The sequence below is a fragment of the Ailuropoda melanoleuca genome, chromosome 6 (assembly GCF_002007445.2).
Source record: "Ailuropoda melanoleuca isolate Jingjing chromosome 6, ASM200744v2, whole genome shotgun sequence".
NCBI lineage: Eukaryota > Metazoa > Chordata > Mammalia > Carnivora > Ursidae > Ailuropoda > Ailuropoda melanoleuca.
In genome coordinates, this window is record NC_048223.1 from 82422941 (window position 1) to 82434284 (window position 11344).

Genomic DNA, 11344 nt, shown 5'->3' on the forward strand with positions numbered 1-11344 from the left:
AAAGGAACCTGGGCTTCCCTCCACAGCCCTCCCTCACTTGGACTCTGTGGCCTGGGGTCCGAATCCACAGCTGTGGGCCTGAGGCTGCAGCGATTAGAGTGCCCTGGTGAGGGGGGAGGGAGGTGGGACTGCTTTTTCTCTGACCCGGAACTTAGCGCATCACCTTGGTGCACGAGTTGAGAATGACCGGTAGCAGTGAGGGTGCCGTTAAGCCACGTCTGACGCATCCAGCCATCCTCCGCCTCAGACCCAGGAGGTGCCTCCACCTCCGGACTCCCCAAACCTCCTTTACACAATGAAGCCAAAATGCACACCACCTTGCCTGATGCCTGCCCCTGCAGTGCTTGGGGGCCAGACCTCATCAGTGGACAGTGGAAGGGGGGGGGATAATGGCCCAGGATCAGCTTCCAGACAGAGCTGGGGAAGGGCTCCAGGGCTCCGTACAGCTAGGCGAGGTCAGCTCTCCAAAGGCCTTTCTCATTGGGGGTGAGGGTCACATGTGCGACCCTGCCCAAGGCACCGGAGAGTCCTTTTCGTGATTACCGAGGCCAGAGGTTCTTAGGTGAACAGGAAGCTGGACTTGTCAGGAGCACCAGGCCGGAGCGGACAAGAAGTCACTTTCCGCACCCCTTCCAGATCCCTCGGTGATAATGGCAGGGTTAAATGGCTTTCAGGGTTTCATCCAGACTGAGTAGGAGATGCTTGATAAGTTTTGTCTGCTGCAGACATAGGGGAGGAGAGGGGCACCCTGTGCACTGAGGTTTGCTGTTCCTGTTTTAGGAGGGTGCTGTTCCGCAGGACCTGAGTTACATCAGTGAGCCAAGCCCCTTCGGGGACCTCTAAAAGACTCCCTGTGCTTCCATCAGCTGGGCCTCCAGCTTTAGGAGGACAGCATTACCCCATAGATGGCCTGGAGGCAGGACAGCACGGTCTGCTGCATCCGAGACCCGCAGGAGATCCCCCATCCCTCCGTGTGCTGGGCCGTCTGCCGCTGCACAAGGGGTCCCTGGGCACTCTCCCAAGTCTCCTTACTTACAGGTCCCCAGCCTGCACGCCTCAGTACTTTCGAGAGGATGAGGGGTCACTACCAAAATCACAGGTAAGCCTCCTTGCTGGTGTTGGGGGCAGGGAATGGGGAATAAAAAGCCCAGGGCCTGATTCTCATTGGACTTGAGAGAGATGTCCAGAAAGTCCACGGGGAGTCCCGTAAGAAGCCCACAAACCCAGCCTCGAAAGGGTGAGCCTTGTGCTCCTGTCCTTGGGGGGATTCTGAAATTGCCCTGGACGCAGAGATCTGAGGTGGGCCGACAAGGAGGAGGGTGGGGGTGGCATGCGGGTCCTGCCCTGAAGAACTCACAGTTAGGTCTGGAAATGAGACAGACACACAGACAAGGAGCAGAGAATCCCACCAGTACCGAGGGCTTGCTGAACACTTGGGGTCACCCAGAAGGAGTGCATCTGGATCTGGCCTTAAAGGGTAGAGGCATTTTGGAAAGGCATTCCGAGTGGGTGTAGTGCCAGGGCTAGAGGGGAGGGGAAGAATGCTGGGAAGTTGAAAGAGCTCCTGAGACCCCTGCTGCTCCCTTTACTCCCCCTGCGAGCTCTGGAGCTCTTGGAGTTTGCTGGCCTGGTCCAGAGACAGCCAGCAGAGGGCAGCAGGAGGCCATGGCCTGGGCGCACAAGGCCACAGGCCATGCCCATCGCCATTATTTCGAAGTAAATTTGGCTGCTTCTCTCTTGAGTCTGGCTTGAAGCTGAGTCAAGCTCCAGAGCAGGCATCCGGGTCCCATATTTTGGGGAAGGACTGAGATTCAGTCATTCATTTGTTCATTCAAACACCACTGACTGTGGATGTGGTTTCCAGCCCTTTCCTGGGGCCCTGGGACAGCAGGGGTGAGTGACCCGGTATTGTGACGGTCACCTCAGCAGCGAGAATGAACAACCCCGTGAGGTGGCCACGATTATTATCCCAGCTTTACGGAGAAGGGATCTCAAGCACAGAATGTGTGTGACGTGCCCAGGGCCACAGGCAAGGTGGTAGTGCCATGGTTTGAATCCAGACCGTGTGGCTCCAGAGTCTTCTTAATGGCTTGGCTTCACAGATATAACTTGAACAAGTAAATGGTCGAGATGATTTCAGGTAATGGTGACCGGGGTTGAGGCCCTGGAGGAGAAGTACATGAGCCCCTGGACAGGCTTGCTGGGGCACAGCTCAGGGCCCCTCGTGGACCCTTTTGTCCATGACCGAGCACCCATATACCTCACCCAGAGCCCTTGGAACCTCCCGAGCTATGGCTCCTCAGTGAGGGGTGTGCAGAGAGAGGCCTGGAAGTGGGCTGGGCAGGGGGGGTGGGGGATGGCCAAGGCTGAGCTCCTTCATAGCAGGATGCTGGGACTTTCAAGCACTAGGCCTGTTGGTTTCCATACAGACACTCACACACTCACACATGCACAAAAATACATATAAATACCCCCAAATCCACGTACACTCAATTCCATGGACCCAGAGTCTCACCTGCCCAGTGCCTCACCTTCTCTGAGGATCCCCAGAGCTGTTCCAGGCCCAGACCCACTCCCTGAAGTTATACCCTGGAAGGTAGGACCCTGGAAGTGCATAGGACAGGATTCTGGCCAGCAATTGCTTTTCACTAGTGGCACATTGATCACTGAGGGGGATTATTTGGTCTCTGACAATACGGAGCTAAGCAGGATCCACTTCACCCCATGAAGGGCCTACAAGGAATGGAGAAGCCCTGGCTTCCTGGCTCTAGGCCTCCCTGCAAAGGTGATAGGCAGGCAGAAAGCCATAGCGACTGTATTTCTCGGGCCACTGGTTTCGTGTGGATTGCCTAGGGATTGCGAGAAAATGACAGATTTCTGAAGTTTTGATTCACTGGATCTAGAGTGGGGCAGAGAGCCTATGATTTTTCAAGCATTCCAGGCAGTTCTGGTCCTTACTCTGAAGAGCTGTGTGAGGGGGCACAGACTCTCTGCTGTCCAGGACAGAGCACGCCAGACCTTGGGTTAGCAGGGGCCCAGCCTAGACCAAGGCGTTGGTTTAGCCAGTAAACGGCTCCTTACATCCCACTTCTTTAGAGCACAACACGTGTGTTTGCCTGGACAAGCCATTCATTGGTCCACAGTTGGAGACACTGTCTCCTCCCCACACAGGTTGCTACCAGGGTGGGGAGCCCTCCTTCCCAGAATCCAAGCCAGGAGCTCCACCCATCTTCCCAGCACTCCATCAACCACTCAGGGTCACAGGGCAACATCGCTTTGCAAAATCCACTTCCCAACATCTCCAAGGCCAAGCCCCACAGTGACATTCAATCCTTCCTGGTTAATGAGAAGAAAGTCCCTGATTCCTGGCAGGTTCCAAACCACAGAGCGGTTAACAGTCATGAGCAAACAACATTCCAGATCAGAGGCTCTCTCCACGATACATGGTCTGACTGAGCCCTGGTGCTGGTCGATGTCCGACAGCCACAGAGTAGAGAGGCGGGATGGTCCCTGGTAGGAAGGGGATTTGAAGAATGTGAAAGCTGGGCCTTTGGCTGGTACCCCAGTCCCCCTCCGCTGGCTTGGGGCATGGCTAAAAGTGAGAACAGTAGAACTATAGGACTGCAAAGAAAGATTGCCCTGCGGGAAAAAAGCCCTGAAGTTTCAGGCTCGGAACTCAGGCTGAAGCCTGGGCCTTGGATGTTGTAAGCTTTAGTAGTTGTTTTCATTCCAGCCCAGGAAGCCAATGACAATTACACTGGCTGTGTCCATACTTCCATAGAAGACCGTTGACTTACAGACATAATTTAAATTCAAAGTTCCCATTTTGAGAACAGGGGATAGTAGCCATTCTAACTTACTCATATTAGCTTTCTCTGGACTCGAGAAATAGGTGGTAAGTGTTTAGGCCCCAATTTGTTTGGACAAAATTGACTGACAGGTAACAAACACTGAAAACAGTTCTCAGATCTTGCTGCTTTGCTCATGAAATAGGTCCTGCAGAGCTGAATCTCTATGTAAGCTTTGATTCATACAACTTTCAGAGGAAGAAACCATTACAGACCAATTTACAGATAGGGAGACTAAGGCCCAGAGAGCCAACATGCCACCCAGTGCATAGGTCAGGGAGCTAACCTCAAACCACAGTCTCCCTCTTCCAAATCCTGAACTTCCCACCCACCAAGCCGCCTCTCTTTCAGCGCTAACAGCGCATACAGAGACCCAGGCCTTGTTCTTCTCCTGGGCATGACCCTAGAGTCAGGGCCCCGGCCCCACAGAGGTCTGAACGCCAGCTTCCTTTTCAGGAACGCTCTGAGGCAGGACCTTCAGGTGCTTACTCTTGGCGAGAGGCGGCCAAAGAAGACCACAGCTTGGCTGTGTCTCCCAGTTCCCTGGTCCAAAAAAACCAACCTGGGGAATGGGGTGGTAGACATTCCTATCACATCAGAACAAACAACAGGGCTCAAGAGGAATGTGCCCCTTGGAGCCCCTGAGATCTGTCTTGGGGGCGGCTTGCTTCATGACATCCCCCGCGCAAGAGATATCAATCATTGCATGCCCCTTAGGAAAGGAAACTGCCTGCCCTCAGCCCTTGAGAGAGGGAAAGAGGCCATGAATCCATAATTTCCCCCTTGTTCCAGGTCCTGGGAAGCCTGGAGGAACTGCAGTTTCTGTCTTTGGACCCTCGTGAGAGTCCTGTATCCGTAGGTCAGCTCCCCTCCTCCGGAGCTCACTTGCACGCACTGCACTGCTGGCTGATGTGGAACAGGGAGGGGGGTCTCTGTTCCAGATGCAGTGAAGAACGGCAGCCAGGAGCTTCATGTAGAGAGAGGAGCTCTGAGAAGAGCAGTTTCTAGATCAGGGAAGAACACGCGAAGAATCCCCCTTCTGAAGGGGGAATAGGAGAATCTGAGCTTGTCCTCTAGATTTTTCCTGCCTTTCCCTGATTTAGGAGGTGATCCGTACATCCTGGGAAACCATCCACGGGAAGTACATGATTGTACTTTCTACCTCTCTACAGCTAAAGATACTGTCCCTTATGCACAGTATAAACAAAAGGCAGACAGACCCCACCCCATCACATAAATCAGAAGGAATTACATAGTGGTTATCTGTCTGTTTTGTTTTGTTTAAGATTTTTATTTATCTATTTGACACAGAGAGAGAGCACAAGCAGGGGAAGTGGCAGGCAGAGGCTGAGTAGGGAGCACGATACAGACTGAATCCCAGGACTCTGGGATCGTGACCTGAGCTGAAGGCACACACTTAACTGACTGAGCCACCCAGACGCCCCATCTCATTTTTGTCTTGGCTACGAGAAAATTCAGGTGTAACTTTTGTGCTTGTTGATGGCAATTCTCCTGTTCTGGGCTGATGCATGCATATCTTCTTTCCTTCTAAAAAGAACGGCCCTTGCCGTACCCATTCCACAAATACTCATCAAAGGTTTACTAAATCTGAGATGTTCTCTCTGATAATTTAGATGCAAGGAAAACTAATTTCTACAAAAAGAGTTCATTAAGCCCTTGGTCCATTCATGAACTATTTTCTAATCTCATTTTGTGAATGGTATACAGTTGAAGCTGGGGTTCCCTTTCCTCCCCCGGTTTGCGGCATGGGCTCTATGTAAGCTCAGCTGCACTTCCTCTGAGGGTCCTGGAAACCATCCCTGGTCATGGGCAGGGTTACCGGCCAAGACGGCACCACAACCCTGCGCAGAGGGAAATTTTATCGGCTGACCGGATGGTGCGGCATACTCTGACAGGGTGTGGAGCTCACTTCTGGGGAGTGTTTCCTCTTGTCTCTATAATGGATCTGTGCACTTAGGCTGGGACGAGGATGTCATGGAAGGAAGGGGATGCTGAACATGGAGGGATTGAGACCTGCCCTGTAGAGAGGGGTGACCCTGGCCTCCCCCGCGATGCTGGCATACGTCACACTATCAAATCGGTGTCCTCAAAGCATGCAGGAGGGAAAGGCTTTGTCCTCAAGGTCACCCTAGTGATGCTAAGGAGGCCACAGCCCCTGGGCAGGGTGAGGGGTCTCCTGGGACTAACCTTCGTTACCCACGGGGGATGCTGCCGGGTGTTCCGGTCTGGTGGTGCAAGGTTTCCGGGTGCAGCTCGTGGACAGCTGTAAACAGCACCCGCGGCATAGATGGGGCTGGGCTAGCCATGGGCTGGCACAGAGGGCAAGAGACATTGGCATCCAGTAGTGGCAACACGTGGGGGAGAAGGAACTGCATCTCCCGGAGGCTGAGGTCTCCTGCTCTGACACAGACTGGCCCTCCACTGCTCCCTCTGGTTAGCCGCGGGGCCCTCACGAGGGGTTTGACTTGGCCCTTTCCATGGCTGACTCTGACCCGCTGCCGGGCTCTTAGGCAGGACTGAGGGTGTCCTTTGCTACCGACTGGACCAGAAACCCTTAAGCCCTGCTGTCGACCTCTTCTCGTTTCCTCATCCCACAAACACATGCCCTTTATTTCCCTCCCATCCCCCTAAAGGAATGAGTCAACATCAGGAGGGCCTGGGAGAACAGGCCATGAATTCTCTTTCAGAGCAGCAAGGAGCACAGCAGGAAGGCCAGGAGGGGGCTGAGGAAGCTGCCTCCTCAGGCTGGGAATTCGCAGACGGCCAGGAAGGAGGCCTGGCAGGAGATGTCATTCCAGACCCCGTCCTGGAGGAGGATCACGCAGTCCTCCCCAGAGCCATGGTCGTTAGGCTCATTCTTCTTCCAGTTGCTGTAGGTCAGCCCCTGTCCTGTCACATACACAAACCGGCCTTCAGTCACCTCATCCGTGATACCCAGGAAGGCTATGTCCTTGGCCACATCCTGGATGGCTTTGTTCTCCTCGGCGTTTTTAGGGGTGGCCACAGTGCCCTGGAGCTCGATGCACAGAGCCTTCACTTTGGAAAAAGGCATCTTTTCACCGTTGGTCACATAGAACTTCTTCCCGGTCTTTTTGCCCAAGGAGAAGCTTTGCACTGAAATCACAATGGATGGGAGAGGTTGACTGGGCTAGGAGCTCAGCCCAGGACACTCGGTGGAAAAGCCCTGCTCTGGGAACTCAGGACCCTGAGAAATAGCCCCGTGCTCGACCACCAGGTCAGATCCTAATAAGAAAGACCTCCTCAGTAGTCGAGCGAGTCCCTGGCAGAAAGCTCACACCCTCCTGGGAGATCCCACGATGGAGACAAGTATCTGACTGGCCCAGTACAGGGAGACGGAGGGAAACATGCTCGGGCCGCCCTGCCAGGCTTGGGCACCGGGCGGGGATGGAGAGCCATCTGAGACCAGGGGTTGACGAAGAAAGAGCCAAGATTCTGGAGGCGGCAGACAATCCTTGCTAGCTGTGGGACAGCGTGTGAATTACCTACACTTCCCGGACCGATTTTTCCTCCCCTGTAAATGAAATGGGTCTAATCCCCATAAATAGAGCCCATGAGAGGACTGAATGAAACCATACTGTGAGAGGATGCCGACCTCGCACAGGCCGCGGGACATGATGCTATGATACGTGTTCATAAACATTAGCTCTTGTCCACCCTCCCCAAAACCTAGCGCACGCAAGAAAAAGGTGAGAGCCAAGAACAACCCAGGGGCAGAAAACAAGCTTACACTTTTTGAGGTGGTCCAATTCTGATTTCAGGCTCCTTATCTCCCTCTCTAGGTTAGCCAACTTCGTCTCAGCAACTGTGAAGCAATGGGGAGAAGGGCATTTAATGAGAAGAAGACCCTTAGTTGGAGAGGAGAATATTTTGCCAAAGGGGGAGGGGAGAGCTTATTCTAGAAAAACAAACCAAAATGAAGCAAAAGGAAGAAAAACCTCCGGATTCCTGCCTACTGAGATACACTTAGTAGGTCTTGTAAGGTATTAACTCTGAACTAATAATAATAATAACTTATCAATCATGGCTCTGAATCTTTTTATTCACATATTGCTTAAAAGTTCCAATATTATAACTATTTATAAGTAAAGCCCAACTCATTGTTCTCCCTTTTGAAAATTTTCCTTAACCATTCTCTTTCATTTCTTATTCAAGGCAAACTTTTGAACACTCTTATAATGTTGATGCGCCAGCTGGCAGATATTAACAAGAGGTCATCATTTTACTTTTGTTGTGACTAAATTTACATCCTTTGACCCTGAACTAAGTTGCCACGACGTTCCCCACAATTCAGGGGTCCTAGGAAACCGACGGTTTTCATGCCACTTTTTTGACAATAGACACAAAGCCAGGGCGGAGAGGACACCGCCCGTTCCCTCCTGGCCTGGAGACACACGCAGACTGTGTCCACTGAGGCAGAGCTGGGGCCCGTCTCCCACAGAGGCCTGGGGAGGGGACGTCAGGGTTTGGAAGTCTGCACTCGGGCGGCACGCTTGGGGACACGAGTGTGCTGGGTTGGAAGCAGTCAGGCATCTTCGGGCATCTTCCAATGGGCTGCAGGGAAAGGGGCGCCTCCCACTGGGCCCTCAAGGCCCCAGGGCCCCTAGGCCCACACTGCACTGGGGTGAGCTCCTTACCCGAACTATCTCCACGGTCTCCTTTGGAGCCCTTTGGTCCTGGAGCCCCAGCAGGCCCTGTATGTCCCGGAGGCCCCATTTTCCCTGGAGGGCCCTGCAAGCCTCGTAGCCCTTGCCCTGTTATAAGAGGAAGGAAAAGTGATCCAGGGGCTGTGGCTCCTTCTCTTTTGCCAGAAGTTCCATTTGATTTACGTCGACCCCAGAAAACTTCCAGGGAGCCGGTGGTGACCCAAAGGAAAAAGATGCCCCCTGCGTTCCAGGGGACAGCCTGTGCTAAGGGCCAGCTCCCCGAACGGGCAGGACGTCTGCTCTCTCCATGCAACCGCACATCGCGGATTCCCGTGTGGAAATGTGGGCTCCCAGAGAACCAGAGAAGCGCCTTTGGTTTGGAGAGAATGACCTTTCGAGGCAATGATTCTGAGTGAATCGTCCCCCACCGTAATGAGAGGTGAGCGCTGTCCTGTCTCTACCAGACCCCTTCTAGGGAATGGTCTCCTGTGGGGGGTGAAGATTGAGGAAGTCAGAGCAGCCGGCCCTGTACCTGGTTCGCCCTTTTCTCCCTTGGGTCCGTCTCGCCCATCTCTGCCGGGGACGGCGCAGGTAATCGCCGGGCACGTCTTCTGGGCGTCGACCGAGGCTTCTGCTTCTGAGCCGGCTGCTGTCAGCACACACACAAGGAGGACAGGAAGTGACGAAAACGGGAGCATGGTCCTGAACCTGAGGGTGGAGAAAGTCAGGGGAAGTAATTCCGGCTCCTCTGGCGTCGTCAGCCCTTCGCCACCCCCTCTGCGGTGCCGGACCTTGTGCTTGGGGCCGCAGACCCAGAGGGGACCGTCACGGCTCTCGGCTCTGCGATACGCCCAAGCTACTGGGGAGTCACACAAGCGAAAAGCAGTGGAGCTAGTTCAGTGCTAAGACAAAGGTAATACTGCAGTCGTCCACGCGAGAGTGATACAACGGGGGCCCTGGGGGTTCGAGCCCCGGGAAGTCAGGCCGCCCCCGTGCATGAGAGCCCGCACCGTCTGGCAATCGCAAACCAGCCCTGTACTCCTCTGGCCTGGCACAGAGACGGGAGCTCATCGCCTGTGGGAGCGTTGGCTCCTCTTTCTTGACTCCCTTCTTGAGGTCCCAGGGAGCCTCAGTTTCCCTCTTCTTCCCCTTCCTTTGACCCTAAAGTTAGACTCGAACTCATGCAGGTAAACTGAGGTCCCAAAAGACCCATTTCTTGGTAGGGCCTGGTGTACAACATCCATTCTCTCGTTTCACGAAAAAAAGCCCTTCCTTCACTCGGGGCCGCGTCTGCCCTCAGGACCAATCAGCTGTTTCCCTGGCAGTCTGTCAGTCGTCTGGTTGCAAGTCTCTACTTCGTGACAGGCACTTGCTCGGGGGGCTCAGGACCCAGGCTGCCCTGAGGCAGGGTTCTGACTCTCAAAATAGAACCTCCTTTAGTCCTTGATCCTGGTCAGATGAGACAGATTTCTCCTTCCCTTAGCTTGAGATTTTCCACTGAGAGGTCATTTTTGCTTGAAATTTCAGTTCACGCTGGACCTGGCAGGCTGTCAGCTCTCGTTCCTTCTCCTGGCAGGATCCTCTGCGTGCTGCCCAGAGGCCTCCCCAGCTCTGTCCCCCAAGCCAGCCGTCAGCCAGCCAGCTTGGCAGCCCAGCCCCCGTGGGCCTCTCTGGCCTCTCATCCCGGCGTCCCTGGCCCTTGCTCTCTCACTGCTTTCTCTGCCCTTGCCTTCCCTGCCTGTCTGCTGCCTTAACCCTTCCCTTCTTCCAGGACGCAGTGAGAGGTAATGAGTTGGAAGAGAACTTTATTGATCACATTGCTCTCTACCTTTCTTCTTTCTTTTTTTCCTTTTTTTAATTTTCACTTCCCCTGACCCCCCTGGAGGCCAAGATCGGGGCTTAAAAATGTTGCTGGCAGACACAGCCCACTTCCATTTTTCCCTTTGGCTGAAAAGACCACCCTTTCGTTTGCAGAAAGGTCAAGTGGACCCTGCAAGGATATAAATGCCCCAGGTCAGATGGAGACAGAAGCCCTGAGTGGGCCTGACCACCCCACCCAAGCCCCTGCCTGACCCCCGGCCCAGGCCTTTCCCTCTGTCCTCCAGAAATGACTTACTAGGGCCTCCTGAAAGCACGGAGGCTATGGCCGGGAAGCAGGTCCTCTAGCCCAGGGACATCAGGCCCAATGAACTTGGTGACCAGGGACAGTGCTGGACTGGCCTTCAACCCCAGATTAGTAAACAACTGTCATCGGAGCTGGCGCCTACTGGGGCGGCCCTCCAGCGCCACTGCCGGGGTCTCGGGCCCAGCCCTGGGCGGCTCACTGCTTGAATAGCCTGCAGTCCTGCTTCTGCGGTTCCCTCCCCTGCATCCAGCTCCTTCCCTCTGACTCTCCAGTCACAGTCTAGACCATAGTGCCCTCCAGATATTTCTTTCTAGAAGAGACACGATTAGACCTTCTACTGAATACACACTCATTGCGTGAGCACACACACGTCCACACACGCCTACACGTCCAGGCTCACGCCCCTGTGTCAGTTGCTCTGACTAGCTTACCCCCCCACCCCCTACACACACTTGTGTTTGGTTTACGGTGGGGTGGGGGGAGGGAAGGATTAAGCCCTGAGTCGCCTCCTTCCTCCCTTCTCATTCACAACATTTATCAAAGGTCCTCTTTGGATGAGGTGCAGATGTCCCAGGGCGAAGCACGGTGGGGGGGCAGGATTTGTAGATAAATCACGTTCAAAGCTGGGTGTGGGCACTTGCACTGAAGCTGTCCCAGACAAGGACACCTGCCTGTATCTTCACGTG

General features: G+C 54.2%; 1 protein-coding gene across 1 annotated transcript; it reads right to left on the reverse strand.

Annotated features, from left to right (window-relative positions):
* Positions 1-5123: 5123 nt before the first annotated feature.
* Positions 5124-11104, reverse strand: MBL2 (mannose binding lectin 2). Its single transcript, XM_002922414.4, has 5 exons — positions 10650-11104; positions 9066-9241; positions 8525-8641; positions 7618-7692; positions 5124-6983 (listed from the first exon to the last, which is right to left on the reverse strand). The coding sequence occupies exons 2-5, from the start codon at positions 9229-9231 to the stop codon at positions 6610-6612; spliced, it is 732 nt and encodes a 243-aa protein (XP_002922460.1). The 5' UTR covers positions 9232-9241; positions 10650-11104; the 3' UTR covers positions 5124-6609.
* Between the last annotated feature and the right edge of the window lie 240 nt (positions 11105-11344).